This window comes from Narcine bancroftii, chromosome 4 (assembly GCF_036971445.1).
Source record: "Narcine bancroftii isolate sNarBan1 chromosome 4, sNarBan1.hap1, whole genome shotgun sequence".
NCBI lineage: Eukaryota > Metazoa > Chordata > Chondrichthyes > Torpediniformes > Narcinidae > Narcine > Narcine bancroftii.
The window spans coordinates 235,169,253-235,192,510 of NC_091472.1; the positions used below are offsets into that span (position 1 = coordinate 235,169,253).

Below are 23,258 nucleotides of genomic sequence, written 5' to 3' on the forward strand. Positions count from 1 at the left end.
GTGAGAGGAAGAATAATTTATCAAACCTGTAGCGTCATCTTCTCTCTTTAAGTAGGTGTGAAATATCCCCCTATAGTGGCAGCTACACTGCTCCTGCAATAACACACACAACCAGACGGGTTGAGCTCAGTGAGCAGACTCGTTTATTGCAGGCTGCTGGGCTGTACTTAAACTCCTAGCCCGGACCTGGCTGAGAACCGCACTGGAGGGCGCTGACGTCACCCGGGCATCACGTGGTCCCCCAGCGTGGGCTTCTGAGCCCTGTGCCGGGAGGAAGGGAAAACCCCTGACGACGCCATTATGGTCGGCTGCTCCGCCGTGTGGTTTACAAGCGGGGCCGGTTCACCTGCCTAGTGGTAAGCCGCCACACCCCAACCATATTTTAAAGAAAAGCAAGTGTATTATCCTTTGCTATCTGTCCTCGCTTAAATTTCAACACTGATATAAGAAGCCAAAAATTGTGCATGCTGGAAATATAGGAAAAAAAACTTAGAAAATACTCAGCAAGTCAGGCAGTATCTTTCAAAAGAGAAATGGAAGTTCAGGTTGATGACCCTTCATCAGAATATATAAAGAGAGTATATATAGGGCTGGAGAAATAATAATGGGAAGAGTACATGGCGGAGGAACGAAAAATCCCCAACGACGCCATTGTGGCCGGCTGCCCCGGGCCCCAGAACTGGCGCCAATGTCCTTTTTCGCCATGCGGCCTCGCTTCTTAGGCTGGACTACTGGCTTGGTAGGATCGAGGTGCCCTGGCTTCAGCCTGTCCATGGTAAACAGCTGTTGGCTGCCACCAATGTCCAGCGTGAACGTAGAGCCAGAATGCTATACAACCCTTTTTCGGCCCCTCATACGGTCGCTGCAGAGGTGCTGCGGTCGGGCCCCGCCAAACGAAAACATACTCCGCGGAAAGCAGTTTGCCGGGAACATGAGACGGGTGGATGCCATGCCTGGGCGGTGGTGGGGGTTCGAACAAGTCCAAACGTGCCCTGAGGTGAGGAAGTAGTTAATGTGGCGACCGCTGGGGATTGTGAAGTGCGTTGACAAACTCGCCAGGTAGTGCCAGCGGCGCACTGTAGACCAGCTCAGTTGGTGACACTTGCAGATCTTCCTTGGGAGTGGAGCGGATGCCCAGGAGCACCCAAGGCAATTCATCTTCCCAGTCAGGACCAGTGAGGTGGGCCATGAGTGCCAACTTAAGGTGGCGACGCAGAATTTCGACCAGTCCATTGGCCTGTGGGCGGTAGGCCATGGTGCGGTGTAGCTGGATCCCCAATCTGTTGGCGAGCTGTGCCCAGAGCCCAGAGGTGAACTTGGCGCCATGATCGCTGGTGAGGTGACCCGGGACACCGAAGCGGGCGACCCAACCATGCAGTGCTCGGGAGCAGGAGTCGGTGGAAGCATCTGGCATCGGGATCGCCTCGGGCCAGCGAGTGGTGCGGTCCACCATCGTAAACAGGTAATGGTTGCCCAGGGAAACAGGTAAGGGCCCGACGATGTCCACCTGAATGTGGCTGAACTGTTCCCAGATGTGCTTGAACTCCTGTATGGGCACCCTGGTGTGCCTGTGCACCTTGGACGCCTGGCTATGAGTGCCTGTTCTGGCCCAGCCCGCGATCTGCTTCCGCAGCCCATGCCATACAAACCATTCTGCCACCATCCGGACCGTGGACCTAATGGACGGATGTGAAAGGTCGTGGATGTGACGGAAGACCTGCCTGCGCCTGCTGGGGAACCACTGGTCGTGGGGTGCGGTTGGAGATATCGCACATGATGGTGCCATCACCACTCAGAGTCGGGAGGTCTTGGAACCACAGGCATGTGGTGGCGGTCTTGAAGGCCCTCGTCTCCTCATCAGACTTCTGGTCCCGGGTGAGCTGGTCAAAGGTGAGGCTGGGCGTCAGCGCGCAGATGCCCGGTTGTGAGAGTGCATCGGCAACCACCTTGTCCTTCCCTGTCTGTGCCGAAGGTTGGTGGTAAACTCTGACACAAAGGAGAGGTGATGCTGCTGGTGGGCCAACCAGGGATCCTTTGCCCTTGCGAACGCCTGGGTGAGGGGTTTGTGGTCGGTGAAGATGGTAAAAGTCCTCCCCTCCAAAAAACAGTGGAAATGCCGCACCGCCAGGTACATGCCCAGTAACTCGCGGTCGAAGGGACTATACTTGCGTTCCGGCGGGCAGAGCAGGCAACTGAAGAATGCTAGCGGCTTCCGATGTCCATTCACCTGCTGCTCCAGGACGGCACCGACGGCTGAGGCAGAGGCATTGACAGAGAGTGCCACATGCAGGTCAGTGTGTGGGTGGGCGAGCATGGCGGCCTTCATGAGGGCGTCCTTGGTGACCTCTAATGCGGTGCAGGCTTCTGGGTTCCAAGCGAGCGTCTTGTGTTTGGCTGCAATGAGGGTGAATAGTGGCTGCATGATGCGTGTAGCTCCCGGGATGAAGTGGTTGTAAAAGTTGACCATACCCGCAAACTCCTGCAGCCCCTTGAGGCTGTCCAGGCATGGAAATTCCCTGATAGCGGCGACCTTCGCAGCGGTGGGCATGGCTCCTTCGGCCGTGATGTTATGGCCCAGGAACTGCATGGACTCTTTCCCGAACTGACACTTGGCCGGGTTGAAAAGGGCGCATAGGTGGGCCTTGTGTTGTGCCTGGACCTTGCTGGCAACGAGCATGTCGTCCAAATAAATAAAGACGAAATCCAAGTCTCTGCCCACAGAGTCCATGAGGCGCTGGAAGGTCTGAGCAGCGTTCTTAAAGCCGAATGGCATGTGCAGGAATACGAACAAGCCAAAGGGGGTGATGATGGCTGTCTTGGGTATGTCCTCAGGGTGCACCGGGATCTGGTGATATCCGCGCACCAGGTCAACTTTGGAGAAAACCCTCGCACTGTGCAGGTTGGCCGTAAAGTCTTGATGTGAGGGGTGGGGTAACGGTCAGGAACTGTTGCCTCGTTGAGCCGTTGATAGTCTCCGCTGGGACGCCAGCCGCCGGAGGCTTTCGGGACTAGGTGAAATGGCGAGGCCCACGGACTGTCGGACCGCCAAATGATTCCCAGCTCCAACAGATGTGAAAACTCCTCCTTCGCCACCTGGAGCTTGTCAGGTGGGAGCCAGCGTGCCTTGGCGTGAACCGGTGGGCACTGGGTGGGGATGTGGTGGAACACCTCATGGTGCGGTGAGTCAGTGGAGAACTGTGGCTTGAGGAGTGTTGGGAACTTGTCCAGGATTCGCTGGAACTCGTCTCTGGGCATGCTGATCATGGCCATCTGCATTGGCTCCAAGCGGGAGGGGTCGAGGCGAACGCCCTAGAAGGTTCGGACGTCCACCAGGCGCCTACCTTAAATGTCCACCAGAATCCCGTGTGCAAGGAGGAAGTCTGCACCCAGGATGGCAGTAGGGAAGGACGAGACGGCGAATCTCCACGCAAAATTTCGTTGTCCGATCTGGAAGTGGACTGTCTTGTCTCCATACGTCCGGATTTCTGTTGTGTTGGCCGCACGGAGGGGAGGTCCACGAGGTCGGTTCCTGGACTTGACGGGCGTGGCCGGGATGACGCTGATCTGGGCTCCAGTGTCAACGAGGAACTGCCGGCCACTGACTGAGTCCCGCAGGTAGAGGAGGCTGTGTCTTTGGCCAGCCGCCAGAGCCTTTAAAAGCGGCCGGCCTGCTCATTTCTCTGGAACGAGCAGGACTGACGATACTTCTGAGCCTTGGCTCCCCAGCGCTGGTGGTAGAAGCAGAGGCTTGGAGCGGATACTGTGGCCTTGGTTATGCTCTTGGGGGCCCCTGCAGGGGCCAGATGCTCTACCACAACGATAAGGGCGGGCTTGGCGTGGTCGTGCCCGTGATTCGTGATCTGCTGCACCGCTGAGCCCTCCGGGAATGGTGCGAGCCATAGCTCTTGGGCTTTCTGGGCGACCTTCCTCGAGTCGGTGAAGCTCTCCTGGACCAGCAGCGGCCAGATATCCCCGGGCATATGGTTGAGGAAAATGCGCTCGAAGAGTGGGCAGGTAGTGTGCTCACCCATGAGCGTGAGCATCTCGTCCATCAGCTCCTTCGGGGACCTGTCCCCCAGGGTGTCAAGGTGCAGCATCCGAGCGACACGGTGCTATCTGGTTAGTCCGAGGGATCCGGTAAGCACTCGCTTGATGGTCTCGTATTTGTCTTTGGTGGGTGGGTGCTGAACGAGGTGCAGCACTTGACTGGCGGTGGCCTGGTCCAGGACAGCGACCACAAGGTAGAATTTGGTCATGTCGGACGAAATTTTGCAGAGGTGAAACTGAGCCTCCGCGTGGCCGAACCAGGTCTCCGGCTCCTGAACCCAGAATTCAGGCAGTTTCACTGCTATAGCGCTGATCCCAGGCTCGCTCATGATGGGTTCAAAGACATTTGAACCAGTTGGGGTCACCAATTGTAGCGGCAGCTACTCTGCTCCTGCAATAACACACACAACCAGACGGGTTGAGCTCAGTGAGCAGACTGGTTTATTGCAGGCTGCTGGGCTGCACTTATACTCCCAGCCCAGACCTGGCTGAGAACCATGCTGGAGGGCGCTGACGTCACCCGGGCGTCACGTGGTCCCCCATCGTGGGCTTCTGAGCCCCGTGCCGGGAGGAAGGGAAAACCCCCGATGAAGCCATTATGGCCAGCTGCCCCGCCGTGTGGTTTACAAGCGGGGCCGGTTCGCCTGCCTAGTGGTAAGCCGCCACACCCCAACCATATTTTAAAGAAAAGCAAGTGTATTATCCTTTGCGTTCTGTCCTCGCTCAAATTTTGACACTGATATAAGAAGCCAAAAATTGTGCATGCTGGAAATATAGGAAAAAAACTTAGAAAATACTCAGCAAGTCAGGCAGTATCTTTCAAAAGAGAAATGGAGGTTCAGGTTGATGACCCTTCATCAGGATGTATAAAGAGAGTATATATAGGGCTGGAGAAATAATAATGGGAAGAGTACATGGTGGAGGAACGAAATGAGTATTTTTGCATCAGTCTTCACTGTGTAAGATATTTTACCAGTGTGCCAGATGTCACAGGTACTAGGGAAGGAAAGTGAATGCAGCTACTATTTCAAGGGAGGAGGTGTTCAGCTGAATGGTGGAAGGGTGGATAAATATCCCAGACAAGATGAATTGCACCCTTGGTGTAGACCAGTGGCTTGGCACCTGCTACAATTGCGTTGCAGCCACTGTACTCATGGCAGCAGTCTGCGCATGTGCGAGCTCCAGATTGGTGGGCTGGAGTTTAATGGAGTTTTGGGGCAGTAGAGCTACCATGTACAGAGCTCCCACTTACCCGTAGATAGTAGTAAATAGTTATTGTTATAACCTCTCCTCTCGAGTCATGTAGTTACTACCACATTGACAAACATGGTGTCAGAAGTGGGATGGCGAGTATCCTGAGCTTGAGGCTTCCCAGTCGACTTGCAAGTGAGGAACCAGCACCACATTGCAGCAGTCACCATGGTGGATGGATTCAGACGACCCAACCCACTCACCTTCGAGGGTTACGCGGCTGAGAACTGTTGTATTTTCGAACAAGGGTATCATATATTTATTGTGGTGGTGCATAGTGACAAGCCTGCCCCACCAGATCGTACATCTTATTAAATTTGGTGGGTCCAGAAGCCAGAGAGAGGGAGAGATCATTCATTTGTGCAAGTGAAGGGGAGCTGATTCTCAGTCCAGCAGAATCGAGAGAGGACACCACAGACAAATATCATGATGGAAGGGCACAAATTTAATACAAGAGATCAAGAGCCTGGTGAATTGATAAATTCATACATCAGTGATTTAAAGATAAGAGCAAAGACCTGCAACTTTGGAAAGCTCTGCAAGGAACTAATCAAAGACAGGCTGGTCTGTGGTATTTATAATGACAGCAAGAGGAAGGTGTTTCTTAATGATAGTGACTTAATTCTAGCAAAGGCCATCATTACCTGTCTGATTGATGAAATGACTGAGGAGAATAGCAAGAAGTTAGCCTCTCCATAGCAGCATTCACAAACATTGATGCAGTCCAGGTGGGATCTGCAAAGAAACAACGGCTGGAGACCAGGAGGAAAAATCAACCAGACCAAACCACATCATTGTCATTACAGAGTATAACAACTGCGGAGTGACCATGCAGTGAAAAAGGAAATGAGTCCAGCTTTCGGCCAGCAGAAAGTGGAACCATTTCAAAAGATGCTTCAGATCCAGATAGCTGATCAAATCTAGGCCCAGACCCAGAATGATGATTGACCAACTAGAGCCGGAACAGCACAAAAGAAACATATTTCATCGATAGGCTGACATTGCGGATGGCAGTGGACTCAACGAAGACATGGATTAGGGGAAACAATAAAGCTTTCGTAACTATAAAGATCAATGGCAAGGCAGCAGAAATGAAGGTCAACACAGGAGCCAAGTGCAGACGTTCAGTCGACTAAGAAAGGGGAGCAGATCAAGCCATGCAGCAAGTCAACAAGTCTCGAGGCATAGGGGCAGCAAGATCAAAACCATTGGCATGGTGAAGCTGCAGTGCCACCTACCAGGACAGTTACATTTACAGATGTTCTTTGTTGTCCAAGGGCATGTTCTGCCTCTGCCTGGTCTAAGTGCCTGTATGGACATGGGACTCATCTCGTTTAGTAGAGACGTTCATCAAGTATGCCCCTCTGTTTTTAAAAAAAACTTTGAGTTTCAAATTACATAGAAAAAAAACCCACCCCCCTCCCTCCACCCCCCCATCCAGCCCCGCAAGGGGAGCTAAAAAAAATCAAATAATTACAAACTTAAAACCTTAAACTATACAATATTTTAAGATATTTCTAAACCCATACATTCCAAATAAGGTGACCACATCTGAAAGTATGCCCCTTTGAAGACAATTTGTTACAGAAAATTTTCTTTGAATAGAGTGATCTCTTCTCAGACGAGCGTGGGAGGCTGCCAGTGACATATTCCATGAGGCTTGACCCAGAAGTAAGACCTGTGGTTCGTCCAGCGCATCACATACCTGTGACCATGAAGGACAAAGTCAAGGCCGAGCTGGACAGAATGCAAGAGTTGGGTGTAGTTTCTCTGTTTTCAGAACCAAGCAAATGGGTGACCTCCATGGTAGTCACCAACAAGAAGAATGGGCAAGAAATCTGGATATGCATTAATCTGTGGGACCTCAACACAGCCCTGAAGAGACCAGACCATCCGATGCACACAGTGGAAGAAGTTGCTGCACAAATAGTTGACACAACCGTATTCTCAGTCCTAGATGCCATAAACTCCTTTTGGCAGATCAAACTCAACTACAAAACATCATTACTGACCACATTCAGCACTTGTTTTGGTCGGTACAGGTTTCTGCAGATGCCATTTGGAATTAATTTGGCCAGTGAAGTGTTCCAGAGATCCACGGAACAGATTTTTCCCAAGTACCCCTGTGCCATCATAGTCGATGACATACTCGTGGGCTGAAAGAACTTGGGGAAACACAATGCCAATTTAAAGAAAGCACTTGGCTGTGCCAGAAAGGTGAACCTGAGGCTCAACCCCTTCAAGTAGAGGTTCCAGCTCAACCAGGTCAGCTACATTGGCCATGTTTTTACCAGTGAAGGCCTGAAAGTGGACCCCTCAAAAATGAAGGCAATCAGCGAGATGTCAGTGCGGGGAACTTTGCAGCCCTACTAAGGTTTTTCAATATGGTTAACTATCTAGGCAAGTTCATCCCGAACTCAAGACTGCTTTGAGACTGTTTACACATAAGGATCATTGAGTGGACTTGGCACGAGCAGTAACAAAATGCTTTCAACACTTTAAAGAATCACATGATAGGCCCACCAGTTTTGTCATTTTGCAACATTTGAAAGCCAGTAATGCTGACCTTTGATGCCTCACAGTATGGGCTCAGTGCAGCATGCTTGCAAGAAGGAAAGCCAGTGGCCTAGGCTTCAAGGTCACTCACCAATACAGAGACCAGGTACATGAAAATCGAAAAAGAATTGTTTGTGGTGGTTTTTGCCTGTTCCAAGATTAATGACTACATCTAAGGTAAGCCAGTGACCATAGAGACAAATCACCAACCTCTGGTCACAATATTGAAGAATGCCAGACCCGCAGCACCAGTGAGGTTACAGAGGATGATGCTCAGGCTTCAGAAATACAGTATCACCCTGGTCTACAAGTGCAAAACAACTCATGGAAAAGCCCTACAGGGAGAAAACTGACGTATTCCTCAATCTGCTTAACCTGAGGAACATCTCCCATGATGCCACGCTTAGGTCACTGGAACAGAGACTGATGTCAAGACAGACGTGCACGACCCTACTTGTGGTAAGGAAGCTTCTGGAGCCCTAAATGAGAAATCCATAGGAGATCAAGGCCTGGTTGTTGAGCAAAAGACTGTTGCAGAAGGAGTACTATGACAAGGGGAGCTGACCGCCCGAGCCTTTGCTAGAGGGACAAGTCGTCAGGATGCAAACTCCACAGGGCTAATATGGTAGAATGTGGTAGAATGTGGACTGGTGTGGTAGAAGAAAGCTCCCAGGAGCCGAGGTCCTGCCTGGTCCGATTGGAAGGGAAAGAATACAGGAAAAACTGATGACGCATCCTTTCTGTAATGGAGCTGGCCCCAGTTCAATGTGATCCTGATGAGACTGTGTACCAGAACAAGGGACTTGAGCCTAAAGACAGTGGTACTCCCTCATTGGCCACACCTGAGATAATGGACAGTGCACATTCTCAGGTTGAGGTACCACAGAACTCTACCTCCACAGATAGACTCCGGGAAATGTGTGGGTAGAGTATTAGCTGATTGGCAGGAAGCAGAGAGTTGGCTGCAGTTGCTAGTGGTGTTCCACAGAGGTCAGTGTTGGGGCCACTTCTTTTTAAATATGAATGACTTTGTGTCCAAGTTAGCAGATGATATGAAGATTGGTGGGGGAGCAGGAAGTGTTGAGGAAACAGGGAGGCTGCAGAAGGACCTAAACAGGTTTGGAGAATGGGAAAAGAAGAAAAAAAATGAAATACAATGTTGGAAAGTGTATGGTCATGCACCTTGGTAGAAAGAAAGAAAGCAGGCAAATGCAATGCTGGCATTCTTCTCAAGAGGATACAATATAAGAGCAGGGATGTGATGTTGAGGCTTTATATTGGTACTGGTGAAAATTGTGAGAAATTTTGGGCTCCTCATTTAAGGAAAGATGTGCTGACGTGGAGAGGGTTCAAAAGAGATTCACAAGGATGATTCTGGAAATGAAGGGGTTATCATACAAGGAGCGTTTGATAGCTCTTTTGTACTAGTTTGAATTTAGAATGGGGAGGGGGTTCTCATTGAAACATTTTGAATTACGAAAAGCATGGACAGAGTAGATATAGAAAGGTTGTGTTCCTTGGTGGAGAGTCCATGACAGGAGGGCACAACTTCAGCAATGAAGGGAATCTCCTTAGAATAGAAATTCGTAGCAATTTCAGCCAGTTGGTGGTGAATCTATGGAATTTTTTGCCACGGGCAGTTGTGGAGGCCAGGTTATTGGGTGTATTAAGGCAGAGATTGATGTGCTCTTGATTAGCCAGGGCACCAAAGGTTATTGGGAAAAGGCCGGGCAGTGGGGTGAGTGGGAAAATCAATCCGCTCATGATAAAATGGTGCCGCAGATTCGATGGGCTGAATAGTCTATTTCTGGTCAAATGTCTTATGAACTGATGTCAAATTGATATTTACAGGAGCTTGCTGCACTGAAATTGAGTAGTATGTTTTTTATGTTGCCACAGCCACTTGCTGTTAAAATACGGGCTCATCCTGAGAGGGATTTGAAAGGTGCAATATAAATACAGATCAATTTTTTTCGAAAAGATCAACAATAGGCCCTTTCATGCCAAGCCTCTGCCTGGAGGCTGGCTACAAGCACAGAGGGAAAAATATAAACTTGCCTTTCATGGAGCAGCTGTAAAAGGCTGGATTTGCATCACATTCATGTCGATCGGCGTCTCATAGCACCCTCCGGAGACGATGGAGGTAGGACAACTGGTGCCGTAGCACCGCCTGCCGAGTCGACGTCATTCATACACGCCAAGCTGTTGGCATTTTAAAAATCCTGCTCCTGCATCTCAGGCTGACGGCATCACCGTGACATCATCAGCCTACACCTTGCCAGCCACATGCAGTGGCATTACATTCATATTAGGCAGCGGAGCGCAGCGCTCTGCCGCTGACCCTTCCCCTGAGAGTCGGTGCCTTGGAGCCGGCCATGGCACATTCATGGAGGTAAGTCTCCAGGCGATGAGCATCTCCGCCTTTACGCTCGGGCTTTTTGACTGTATGGAAGGGCCTTGTGATAAATAGCATGATGACTTTTGCTTTGTGGAGGAGTTGTAGATCATCTCTCAAGTGTCACAGCTTTGTGTAAGGTCGGGTACTGTAATTACTGCTGAACGTTATTTCCTGCTTGCTTTGGTCTCTGGCAACATGCTTTACTGCAATCTGTCATGTTCCAATAATGTCAACAGGGTGCATCTCTGAAGAACATATGGTGAGGAAAGAAAGGCAGAATAAATCAGAAGTCAGGAAAGATTCCACTTTAGTATAGTTGAAGAGTTTTAATGTTTATAGATCATGCTGGCTTGTAATCTGCATAGCTAACTGTATAAATACCAAACTTCCAAAGTAACTTGGGCAGTTTAAAGATTGGTGTAAATACTTTGGAGTTTTAGTCAAATATTTTTTGCAATTAGAAATTGATGTTTATTCAGAAAATGTCACAAAGTAATGTGGTAAGAGTAGATAAATATTTCTGGGGTTTGAACAAGGGTAGTGCAGTTGTGGTCTGGCACACTGACCTCTACATTTCTGAGGCCAATCGACAGTTCTCAGACACCTCCTCATATTGTCCCCTCCCACAGGACCCCACCACCACACATCAAGCCTTGACTCCAACTTCATCATCTGGTCACCTCCACTTCATGGCCACCAACCTCATTCTCTCCCACCCCCGCACTGCCCGTTTCTACTTTCTACCCAAGATGCACAAACCCAACCATCCAGGTAGATCCATTGTTTCTGCCTGCTCCTGCCCCAGTGAACTAATTTCATCTTACCTTAACTCTATTGTTTCTACCCTGGTCCAATCCCTCCCCCACCTCGCATGCTCTCCATCTCCTCAATGACTTTAGATTCCTTGAACTGGACCACCTCATCTTCCCACTGGATGTCCAATCCCTTTATACCCCACACAGAAGGTCTGAAAGCACTTTGCTTCTTCTTGGACCAAAGACCCGACTAGTCACTCTCTGCCACCACGCTCCTCTGCCAAGCAGAACTTGTCCTCACTCTAAATACTTCTCCTTTAACTCATCCCACTTCTTCCAAGTCAAAGTAGTAGCCATGGGTCCCCATATGGATCCCAGCTATGCCTGCCTGTTTGTGGGCTTTGTGGAACAACCCATGCTGCAAGCCTACAAAGGCAAAATCCCACAACTCTTCCTCCAATATAATCGACGATAATGTCAGGGCTGCCTCATGCACCCGTGATGAGCTCATCAATTTCATCCACTTCACAGTCAAATTCACCTAGTTCATCTCCAACAAAACTCTCTCCTTCCTGGATCGCCATCTCAGGAGCCAACCTTTCCTCTGACATATACTACAATTTGTCCAACTCCCACAACTACCTTGTCTTCACTTCCTTACACACTGTCCCCTGCAAGGATTCCATCCTTTTCTCTCAATTTCTCCATCTCCACTGCATCTGTTCCCAAGTTGAGATCTTCCAGTCCAGATCTTCCGAAATGTCTACCATTCTTCCACAAACGTGGCTTCACCTCCACCACCATCAGCTCAGCTCTCACCCGTGTCTCCTCCATTTCCAGCTCTCATCTGCCCTGGCTCCCCTGCTTCCAGATGCATCCAACATTGAGTCCCCCTCATCCTCGTCTACCACCCCATCAGCCTCTGCATCCAACACATTATCTGCCGGAAATTCCAGCACTTCTCCTCCCATCTCAGCCTTCTGCGGTCCTTTATTTCCCCATTCACTCATCCCTCCCCACGCATCACACTCCCGGATCCTTCCCCTGTGCCTGCGAGGAGGTGCAAGTGTTGCACTCACATCTCCTCCCTCACCATGGTCCAGGCCTTTCAAGTGAACTTGTTTACTGCATCTGGTGCACCCTTTGTGGCATTCTCTACATTGGAGAGACTGGTCACAGACTGGGAGATCACTTCGCACAGCACCTCTTCTCCATCTGCAACCACAGCGACCTCCCAGTGGCCAACCATTTCAATTTTGGATCACACTCACGTGCTCACATTCTGTCCATGCCCTCGTGTACTGTCCCACCCTGACCACCGCAGAGTGGAGGAACAACAGTTTATTTTCTGTCTGGGCACCCTTGGCATTAACATTGACTTTACTGTTTTCCAGTAAACCTGCTTGCCTTTTCTTTCCCCTCCCCCTTTTTCTATCTTTCCAGTTCCTCCAACCACCCAGTCATCCCTCCTCTCCCTAATTGCTGCTGCCCCCTCCCTCCTTTCATCTCCTACCTTTGCCAACTTCCCCCCCCCCCCCGCCCCCAAATAACTCTTGTTTGGACACCTGCTGGCATTTTTTAAAACTTTGATGAAGGTTCAAGCCTAAAATGTCAGTTATGTATCTTTACCGTTATTACATAAAGGACACTGTTGACGTGCTGAGTTTCTCCAGCGTTATGTGCTCTCTATTAATACAAACATTTAGTGTTTTAGGCAAACTTGTCATTCTTCATCTGTATGTAAACACTGGTAGATTACAGTGTTTTGAGAATCAATGTGCTGTTTTTTCCCCATTTACTGTGACATTTTAGCTCAATGATACAGGTTGTGTTTGAAATATATAAAAGCATCAAGGTTAATATCAATTATTCAAAATGCATTCCTATGAGAATCCTGCCACCCTTTCTGACTAATCAGTGGCTTTCAATTCACTGAGTTGTCAATGCTATTGCAAAACTTGCATTTCAAGACATAGGAGCAGAAATAGGCCATTTAGCCCATTGAGTCTACTCCACCATTTAATCATGAACTGATCCATTTTCCCACTCAGCCCCATTGCCTGGCTTTCTCCCCATAACCTTTGATTGCCTGGCTAAACAAGGACCTATCAATCACTGCCTCAAATACACCCAATGATGTGGATTCCACAACTGCCTGTACAACACATTCCACAGATTTATCACCCTCTGGCTGAAGAAATTCCTCTACATCTCTGTTCTAAGCTGACACCCTTCAAACCTGAAGTTGTGCTGTCGTGTCGTAGACTCCCCACCACGGAAAACAACTTTTAAGCATCTCCAAATCACTTTAAGCAAGAAATCAGAATTAATCTGATGCCAAATATTGTTGATTTGGATATTTATTTACTGATTGTAAATTCCTGACCTTCCCTCTTTTTAGAGAACTTGGCTTAATAACGTATCTTGTTTTAGTAAATAATTCTTGGCTGCACTATGAGAATTCCATGAAAATCCCTTGTGTTTCATCAATTGAAAGGTATCTCTATATTTTTCTCAAATCTTGACAAACCACATTCCACTCATACATGTCCACCCGTACATAAATATTCACATTATAATGGTATTTTTGTAGTTGTATTTTTCATCATCTCTGTGAAGCTCATGGATATGTGTTCCTCCACACAAAGGAGACGCAGTTCAGGGCTTTCAGTAGCAAGCTGGATCTAAATACTGAAACTTCTTCCACATCAATACGGTGTGGGCAGAAGTCAAGATTGCTCTGTTATATATGCCAAAAAAATAAAATAAGGAGGTTTGTAAAATGTAGTCCATAAAAGGTAAGGGAAGTTGCTCATGAGTGCGGCTCATTACATCAAGGAACAGAGCTGAGGGGAAGGCAGAAATATTGTCTCTGTCCCCAGGCGTGGAGCTGATGGCATCAGTCCTCTGGCATCAGATATTTAGCTCTAGAAATGCTTCAGCAGCAAACTATGCCCTGAGTTGGGATGGAGATCATCAGAAATTTAAACATACACCTAGTATAATTGACATTAATATCATAATTATGATTCCTCACAATACCAATAGCCATTAGTAATATGGATGCCATTTTAACAGGGATCCATAGCATACATATGCCAAGATTTCTGATTCTCCCCATCAGCAAACTTGGTTCAAAACATGATCCCAATCATTTCTACACAAATGATTAGCTTTTTTGCCTGTATGCACAAATCCCCCACACCCTCCCTCCAAATCCAAAATCCATCCACAGTATTAAAAAAGATAGTCAAAGTTATTAAAATAAATATTTTTTGTGAAAGCATTCTACAGCAGGAAACTGTAAATAGTTAATGTTGACAATTAACAGGGAAGCATTTGGTATTGCTCTACAACACTGATATATTTTCTGTTGTCAAGGTAATTTCTTTTCCAGAAGAAAATATTTTGCAGTAATTCTTCTGATAATGCCTTAATGTCCACATTTATGATCTCTTTTGGGTAGCACAATGCTATTACACAGCCAGCAACCTGGGTACAAATCCGGTGCTGTCTGTAAGGAGTTTGTATGTTCTCCCTGCATATGCTTTCCCTGGGTGCTCCAGTTTCCTCCCCCACCCTACCCCCCCGCCAAACGTTCCAAGCTGGGATTAATTCAATGTAATGTGAGGCACTGGTTTCAATGGCCGGAAGCTGCTTCTGCCCTGTTGTAAATAAAGCATTTTTAAAAACATTATTTCTTGGCTGTTAATTATTGAGAACTTAGCTGTGACAAACGACAATATAATACTACTATCTCTGGATGCTGGGAGAGCTCCTGCCAGAACAATGGAAGACCCTTATTAGTTCCATTTTGTCAATCTCATCCCTGATATGAAATTTCTTCCTTTCAGTGGATTCCAAGGCAGAATCCCTGTTCAGAGATTCTGAAATTGTGCACCGATGGACAATTTCAAACCAATCACATGAAATCGGATGAAGATATTGCCAGTGAGGCCCTAATCGTAAAAAAGGATAAAATAAAAAAGATTGCAGATAGGTCAAGCAGGAAGGTGACCACTGTGCTCCAAGACTCTGACATTGACATTGAAAAAATCTTCAGTCAATCCTTGGTAAGTGTCTGACCCATCAAAGCTCCCGACGCCTGAACGTGGATCCTCACCTCGGCTGACCACCTGCTGGAGCTTCCAATGCCCCAACTGACTGGCCATCCGAGCTCCCGATGCCATGAATGACTCTGGTACTTCACCGTGGTCAAAAGTTTGATCCATGTAAAAGTTGACCTCCCACCCCAAATTTGACCTGAAAATTTGGTCCAAAAAATTCGACTATTGCACAAGCATATATGGTCTAGACTTTGGGTGCTAGGCACTGAAAGCCAAGCACTTGAATGATTGGAACATGTCTGAGAAATAATTACATCAAGCCACATATGATACTTTAATAGACTTGGTCACACAACAAATTGATTTTGAGGTTGTGTAGAATTAAACTGCCCAGCTTAATGTGGCTGCATTATTTTTTGTCCTGTATGCAAGTATAATTTTTTTTTTTAAAGATTTTACTCTGGACATTTCCCAACTTCCCACCAGATAGCAATTATTCACCTTAACGATGACTTTATTATAAGCTCAGCTCAGCTCACGAGATACTGACTATATAGGGATGGCCAACTCTCAAACATTTGTTTTGCTTGATTAGGAACTAACCACCTACAGTACTCAATGGACAATGGTTTCCTTCATTTCTACTTTGGTTGATGCAACCCTCCTCAGCGTAGGCTAGGAATCTTTGTTCTGTAGCAGGGTCGCTACTGCTACAACCAAGTTGTAGCTCACGATTATAGCTCCTGGACTGTAGCTCAAGACTCATGGAAGAAAGAAGACACGCACACTGGTCGAGTGCATTCGACACTGAGTTTATTCAGGGGCAGCTCTACTTTTTATAGTGAGCTTGGCTGGGTCACCAACAGGGCGTGGCTTGAGCTGGCTGGCCACCAATTGGCTGGTTCTAGCATCTGGGCCCCGATTGGGCCCCCTGGGATCCGCCAGCGGTGATTGGCCAGTTTCACCATTCCACCAGCGGCCTATGGAAACAGGCATCTCAGCCTGTGCGAGGTCTAGCCGGTCACTGCGTTTGAGGGCTTTTTCCAGTGTTGGCCCAAGGCGCGGGTCGCTACAGTTCTTTAAGTATGTTTCCTGATTTAAAAAATCTACACTTTCTCTACTTCCCTGTAAAATGGAAGCATGGTGTCTATTTTGTTGGCATCAGTAAGAATAAAACTTTTTATAATTTAGGAATGAATGAACCTACTTAATTTTCTTTTTGTTTGGTGACCTAGAGCACTATGGGATCATATGCATCTTGGTAAGTATCTTTATGGGTATGAAATGGCTTCAATTATGGTTTCCCCTTTGTTGAACTCTCAGAGATTAAAGAAGCTCCGTAAATAGAATGACTCTCAGTTTATCAATAAAAGAATCATGTTCTGGAGAGCCTTTTTAAATGTGTGCTTTTATTTATTTTAAGATGTTGGTAATATTTTATATTGTTAATGTATTAAATTATTATATTCTTATTATGTTATTGGTGAATTTCTATATGAATCTAATTGTTCACTTTTTTTGTGTTTTTAATTAAAATAGTTTTTCAGGAGGTTCAATCTTCTGTTCTGCTTAAAAAAAGCACCCTCTCCCCTCAATTTTTCCCATTTTCTGCTCATGATTTTTCTCCTCACCCAATTTTCCACCATTCTGTAAAATTGACTTTATCTGATGCTCACTCTTTATTGTCGTTCTGACCCATCACTTCTGCATTCACTGACCAACATTGCTTCTCAGTCCAGTAACATTGATTTTTAAATTTTTTGTCTCTGGTTTCAAATCCCTACATTGTTTTACTCTTTCTGACCAGTGCAAACTCCTATTCAGTCCCCTGTTATTTCTGTGTTCCTTCAATTCTGTACCATTGTCCATGATCAGATTCAATTCCTCCTTCATTGGGAATCCTGCCTTCAACTGTGTGTCCAATTTTGGGTATTTGTCCTAGGACCTCCCTATTTTAAAAAATCACATTTTGCTTGTAAAAACTCCCACAGAGCAATTTTAGATGTTACACTGCCTTAAACTACCATACAAATATAAATTGTTATCGATTGTAGGAGTTCCAAAATCCTTTCTGACTATCTTGGCAAATAATGGATGGAAATCAAGATTGCTCCAATTGATTTCAGCTTGTGCTGGCCACACCACTGAGCTAGAATTTTTATTTAAATTGTGTTTGCAGCTACCAAAATGACAAATTATGTGAATTTGTTTCATGGTACATCAGTTAAAAAAAATGTTCATCGTTCATTGAAGCTTTTAATTGATACATTTACAGAAACTTAACATAATATGCAGCGGAACTCAGCTAGTCAATCTGCAGATAATGGGGCTGAGCGCACTGCAGTCAACTCAGCAGGGAACGTTAGCATCCTTAGGAAGTGGGGTAACTGATGTTTTGCGCCTGGGCCCTTCATCGCCTATAAGGAAGGCACCTGAATTAAAGGATGGGGAGAAGAGGAGAGAGAAAGGAGGAATGTAGGATAACAGGTAAGACATCATAGGTGGATACACATGGGAAGGTAAAAGGAAAAAGCTGAGAAGTGTTGGGGAGAGGGAAGGGAATGAGATGGGGACAGAGGAAAGGAGACGGAGGGATAGGGAAAGAGAGAGCCTGGGGGAGGGATTAATGGAGATTGGAGGTCAATTAATACTGGCTGGATGGAAATTGCCAGACAGAATGTAAATTGTTGTTCCTCTAATATGCAGGCAGTTTTGGTTTGACAGACATGTCAATGTGGGAATGGTGTGTGGAATTGAAATGCTTGGCCACTGCGAGGTCCCCATTATTGACAGAGCAAAGGTGCTCAACGAAATGATCTCCCAGTCTGCGTCCAGTGTCCCATGTAGAGGAGGCCACAATGGGAGCATTGGATGCAGTTAAAGACCCTTCAGATTTATAGGTGAAGTGTTGCCTCACTTGGAAGAACTGTTTGGTCCCCGAATGGTCGTGAGAGAGGAGGCGAAGGAAAAGTATACAGGGGTAGGTACTGAGAAGGTTGATTCGAGGGGACAGGTGAGCAGATGAGAGAGTCCTGGAGGGAGCAATACAGAATGTGTACAGAATGCTTCTGGCACAAAGCATCAATGTTTGGGAGGAAGGACCCATCATCAGAATTGTCCTTCATAATTGATCCTTTCGTTGACATCGTGCAACTAGCAGCTGTTTACGGACACATTGGACTTTCTGTCACCAACTGCAGAATGTAATTTTTCAGCAAGAGATTTGAGAAACGTTTCTGCAAAGATTCATAGTCCTTAAATTGTATGTTATTTTCGAAAATATGTTCACTGCAGTGCTGAAGTTGAAAGTGCCTTGTGATTTGAAAAGCTTGTGCCTTGAAAAAGTCCATTCCCACGGCGAGGAGCAGATCCAGACCAGTGTTTGGAGCTCTCACTCTGTGTGTCCCTGCTGCTTCTCCCGCCCCCGGGTTGTCGGTGCTTGTGCACGCCGGTTGGCGGATTGAAAATCGTTGCTCGGTTCGTTTGGGAAGATGTTAGGCTCACCAGGAGCCCGGGGGTATTCTTCGCGTGTCCGAAGTTGCCAGTTGCAGGCGAGCGGGCTCCCATTGAACTCGCTGCACATTCGCATGCGGGAGCTGGAAGGGAATTGATGGCATCGAGCCCGCCTGCTCGCACACCTGAGCCCGTGTCCTCGCTGCGCCCCGTGTGAAACGGACTCTGCACCCGCCCCAGCTCCTCCGCTCGAACAGCCAGGAGCCATGTACCTTCTGGACAGCGAGCCGTACCCCGAGATGATGAAGCGGGGCACTCCTCAGAGGAAGACCGTCTATCGCATCTCGCTCACCCTGGTCAAGCGGGAGGCCACGCCGCCGGCCGAGAGCAGCAGCCGAGCCGCGCCTTCCCACGGGCAGCAGGGGGCTTCGGCCGGCGACTCGCCACCGTGTGCGGCCGAAGCCGAGGACGAATTCGAGACGCAGGGGAGCGTCCGGAGCTTTCGGACCTTCAGCACCGGGCACCTGGAACTGGGAAAGCTGAAGGTGGCCAGGAATTGGAAGGTGAAAAGCGCCTCGAGCAAAGAGCCGGGCACCTGGAGGCGCAGGGACGGCGCCGCCAGACCCAGCAGCATGGGGGCTGCCGTGAACGTGGAGCTGCAGAACCAGAGGAACTGGATCGAGCGGCTGGGGACAGCGACAGAACCACCCAGAGACCAGGTGCCCGGGAGGAAGAGCCCCAGCCAGGGAAAGGACTTGCAGGTGGGTCTGAGTGGCCCCGAAGCAAGCGGACAAGGAGAGACGGCCCAAGCCCGTCGTGGGAAGGAGCTCTGGCCACCTTCGGAGCGCAGGGACGCCGAGGCGCCTCCTCCCAGGGAAGCCCAGAGAGCGCACAGGAGGTCTGGTTCGAGGAAGCTGGAGACCCCTACCAGAAGGGATGGAAATGATTCACTTAAAAGCCCATTACTGGAGAAGGGAATGTCTCCAGAGCCTGATTTTCCCAAGCCACCCAGTTCAAGAGAGCCCGGTTCCCTATCCGTCGCCCCTGCAGGAGATTCACGCCTGCCTTCCGATTCCTGTGCAGATGCCGCCAGGCAAACTCCTGTAGCGACGGACAAAAGGCATCCAAGTTTACTCCGAAGAAGCTTCAGCTTCAGTTTCAGACATTGGAACGGAGAAATGGTGAGGTTTAAAGCGCTGTCAAGGGAGAAGCACCACGGCAGCTCCAGCTGTCTGTCTGGCGTGGAAGCTGATCGGGAATTCAAGGGGCAGAAGCCGCGCAGTGGGGAAGCTTCGGCGGCTGAGAAGCGGAATACCTTGGATGTCGGAGAAGTTCTGAACAAGGCGGACCCGCTCTCCGAGCAAGAGCGGTGGGAGAGGGGTAAAAGGAAGAACAGGACTTTAGACAATAGCGACATTCACAAGCTTTCTGAGAACCGGGAAATGGGAAGGGAGAGCTTTGTAACAGGTGGGGTCAGATCCAGTTCCCAAGAGCACAAACTCTTCAGGTTTTTCAGCGGGATTTTCTCAAAACGCGATGGCACGTCAACACCTGTTACCAGTCCTTATGGAAAAGCGCCCAGGTCCAGGGGATATGCTGGCAGTCACAAGAAGAGTGGACCAGTCCTGCAGCAGTCCAGCAGTGAGAGCATTGATGAAAACCTTTTTCACAACGGTAATGGGTTGATTATGCTTTGCTCTTCGATCGGGTAATTTAAGACATTTTCTGTTCATTTGTTCTGGATAGTTGTAGGGTGTTGCATTTTAAAAACCAATAAGAGCGCCGGAAGGTTAACACATGGTCGCTGGGGGGGTGGGGGGGGGGGGTCACAATAATATAAAAGTGACACGGGAAACATGAGCTCCGCCACCAGATGTAATCCGATGAGAAAGGAGTGTCGATAATAATTGCTGTTTGATTGATGCGGAGGTGTTTTCTACAGAAGTATGATAGCCATTAGCTCTGACCATGGGAGCTCCTAATGGCATTTAGACAAGAAAAATCAGGCAATTAGTATTAAGACGGCAAGTATGCATTCAGTGATTCACATGATGCCTGGAATTACGGCGGGGGGAGGAAACGTAAAATGCAACATTCTGTGACCAAGAGAAGAAATTTACTTTGTGAAGTGATATTTATTTTTAAATTAGACTCGTTTTTTAGGAGATTTGCATTTTTGCTACGTGACTGATAATTTGAAGTACCATGGTTGATTTTCTATTCATCAGGACGAATGACAGTTGTATGCATTTCTTTTCAGCCATTTCATACTGAATAATATTTATTGCAGGTTATGTTCTGAAATAGAAACTTTGATAAATCCATTGAATTTCAGCGATTTATAAAGTAATTTGAAAGCTATGAGAATTTGGAAATGTAAAGCAGTTGTTAAACTGAGATTTTATAAAATCCCTTCCTTTCCACCCCACAGTTGTGTCTATTATTGGTTGTGTTTTCATTTGGGGTATGATCAAATCTGACTTGGCCAGAAACAAGCTATTAGACAAATTTGCAATTTCGAAGGAATGCAAATTGTGTAATATCGAGTGCTGGTGAGAATGTAGATGATTGCCACTGATTTCTATGAGCCACTCTTGTTATTTAAAGGAGTGTAAAAATTCATTAAAAATGAGGTCGAAGTATACCCTTCTCAAAGACTTCCTTCAGAAATGGGATTTGATTTGCACCAAGACCGAGCGTATAATCAGGTGGAGAGTGCTATTGCTTTCCATGGACAAGGTTGAGATCTTTATCACAGATGATCAAGGTCAAATGAAATGGAGGTCAAGGTCTGTTTAGAGTTTCAAGGCAATGTGAATATTCAAAAGCATACCAGATGTTGTGACATTGCATTGGGTACTACTGACTTAAAAAAAGACAAACCCCAAATAGATGTCGGCTTTCATCCTTTGTTAGAATTGAAAAGTGAGAAATGGTGTGTGTGATATCTCAGGGCCATATGAGCGTTGAATAGGTACATCAAATGGTTCAAACAGAAGAACTTAAATTTCCATAATTCAACACCTGTATCAATATTTTAAAAGTGGTCTTGATTAAGGGGTATGTGGTATATGGGTTATTGGACTGGCAAACAGTTTTCGGAATCCAGAGATGCGAGTTCAAATCCCACCTTGCTTGTCACCTTACTTCAATAAATAAATCATCTGGAATTTACAAAACAGCAGCAATTGAGAATAATAACCTTGAAACTACTGGTTTGTTGGAAAGACCCACCTGCTTCACTAACCTCTTCCAGGGAAGGAAGTGAATTGTTCTTTAGCGGATATGTGACTCCAGATCAGAATTATGGTCAATGATTACATGCCAGTTCACTTCTTGAATAAATGACATGACATCATTGCCTGTGACATACAAATTCCATGAACATTATGTAAAATTATTGTTGACATTTATTTCTGAAAATTCCGAATGTCCAACTGTAAATCTTAGTAAATGTACTGCATTATGAGCAGACAAATGCAGAGCATTGTATTGTTTGTTTCTGGTATGGGTCTGCAGAGATGAAGGTAAGAGCCATTTGGAGTCTTGGATTTAGGTGAAAATCTGAGTGCAAAAATATAGTTTAATTTTAATTTCTGCCCCAAGGAGTTATGAATTTAAGCATTAACAAAAATTTATTACACAAGCTTTCTCAGAGGATGGTTCTGGTTTCAACAACTCACGTAGATGAGAGTAAAAATAAATAAACAAATTGCACTACCTTCTTACCATGAAGAAAACTGAAGTAGGTAGAATGGGGGAGAATGATTGAGGATTAATTTAAAATGCACAATGTGCATTAAAGAAATGTGCACCACAAAGTACTGCATTTTGACATCTGAACATAATAGAACAACGCTGTAATTTTTTTTGGGGAAAATTAATAATTTAATCCCTGTGACAAGCCTGGAATGAGTTTTCAGTTTCCAAATAAAAAATATGAAGTATTAGGTAGCCAGAACTCCACTGTAAAATTATTTTATTGAACCTGTAGATACCCATATATGTCACATTGATATGACCTGTTAATGCATAAGTTTTCTAGGACACAGAGCCATTTGAGATTTTGGGTGCATATGAGGTGATCCAAGACCTTCTGCTTCAATGCTCAGAGAGATTCCAAACCATTTAAGTAACAGCCTCACCTCCACCTCAAAGTAAGATGCGAAAAGATTTTGCACAGGTTCCTGGTGAATTTGGATTATGTCACATAGCTTGCCCTGTGTTTAGCAATGAAATTGACTTCACATTGAAGTTGAGGAGTAGCTTCTATGACAAGTAGTTATCTGACTTGTTGGGTTTTTCAGAGATTTTGGAAAATAGTTAACTTAAAGATCACCTTAATGTGCTCCGGTCACTTCAATCATGCTCTGTTTTCAGATTTATGGGTCAATCTAGAGACAGCAATGATCAAATTGGAACAAAGCGACAGAGAAAAATAGAAGTGGACCATTCAGCTCTTTGAACCTGTTCCAGTAATCATAGCTGATCTACCGTAGCACCATACCTTGAGATGCCATTGTGGCCAGGAATCCATTCACATCTTCCTCTGGATCTATTCAGCAACTTGACCTCCAAAAGAATGAGATTGATCCTCATTTAACTTGGTTTTGGTAGATTTTGCCGAGAGGAATATTAAACGCTTTTTGATCCATCAAACAGTGCTGTGGCATCCTTTTCGTCTGCTTGAAAAATTAAGACCAGACAATTATTTTTTGTGTCATGCCTTAC

The 23,258-nt window shown here is 46.7% G+C and overlaps 1 protein-coding gene across 6 annotated transcripts in view; it reads left to right on the forward strand.

Annotated features, from left to right (window-relative positions):
• The window catches only part of agap1 (ArfGAP with GTPase domain, ankyrin repeat and PH domain 1), a 786,550-nt gene that overhangs the window by 231,256 nt on the left and 532,036 nt on the right, over positions 1-23,258 (forward strand). For 2 of the 6 annotated variants that reach the window (XM_069934382.1, XM_069934383.1), the window contains exon 1: positions 18,519-20,201. The exons of 2 other annotated variants lie outside the window; for them this stretch is intronic. In XM_069934382.1, coding sequence (XP_069790483.1) covers positions 18,794-20,201 — 1,408 coding nt within the window. In that variant the 5' untranslated portion in view covers positions 18,519-18,793. Of the gene's footprint in view, positions 1-18,515; positions 20,202-23,258 lie in introns of those variants that run through there. 2 more of the 6 variants (XM_069934388.1, XM_069934387.1) reach the window with 2 other exon arrangements.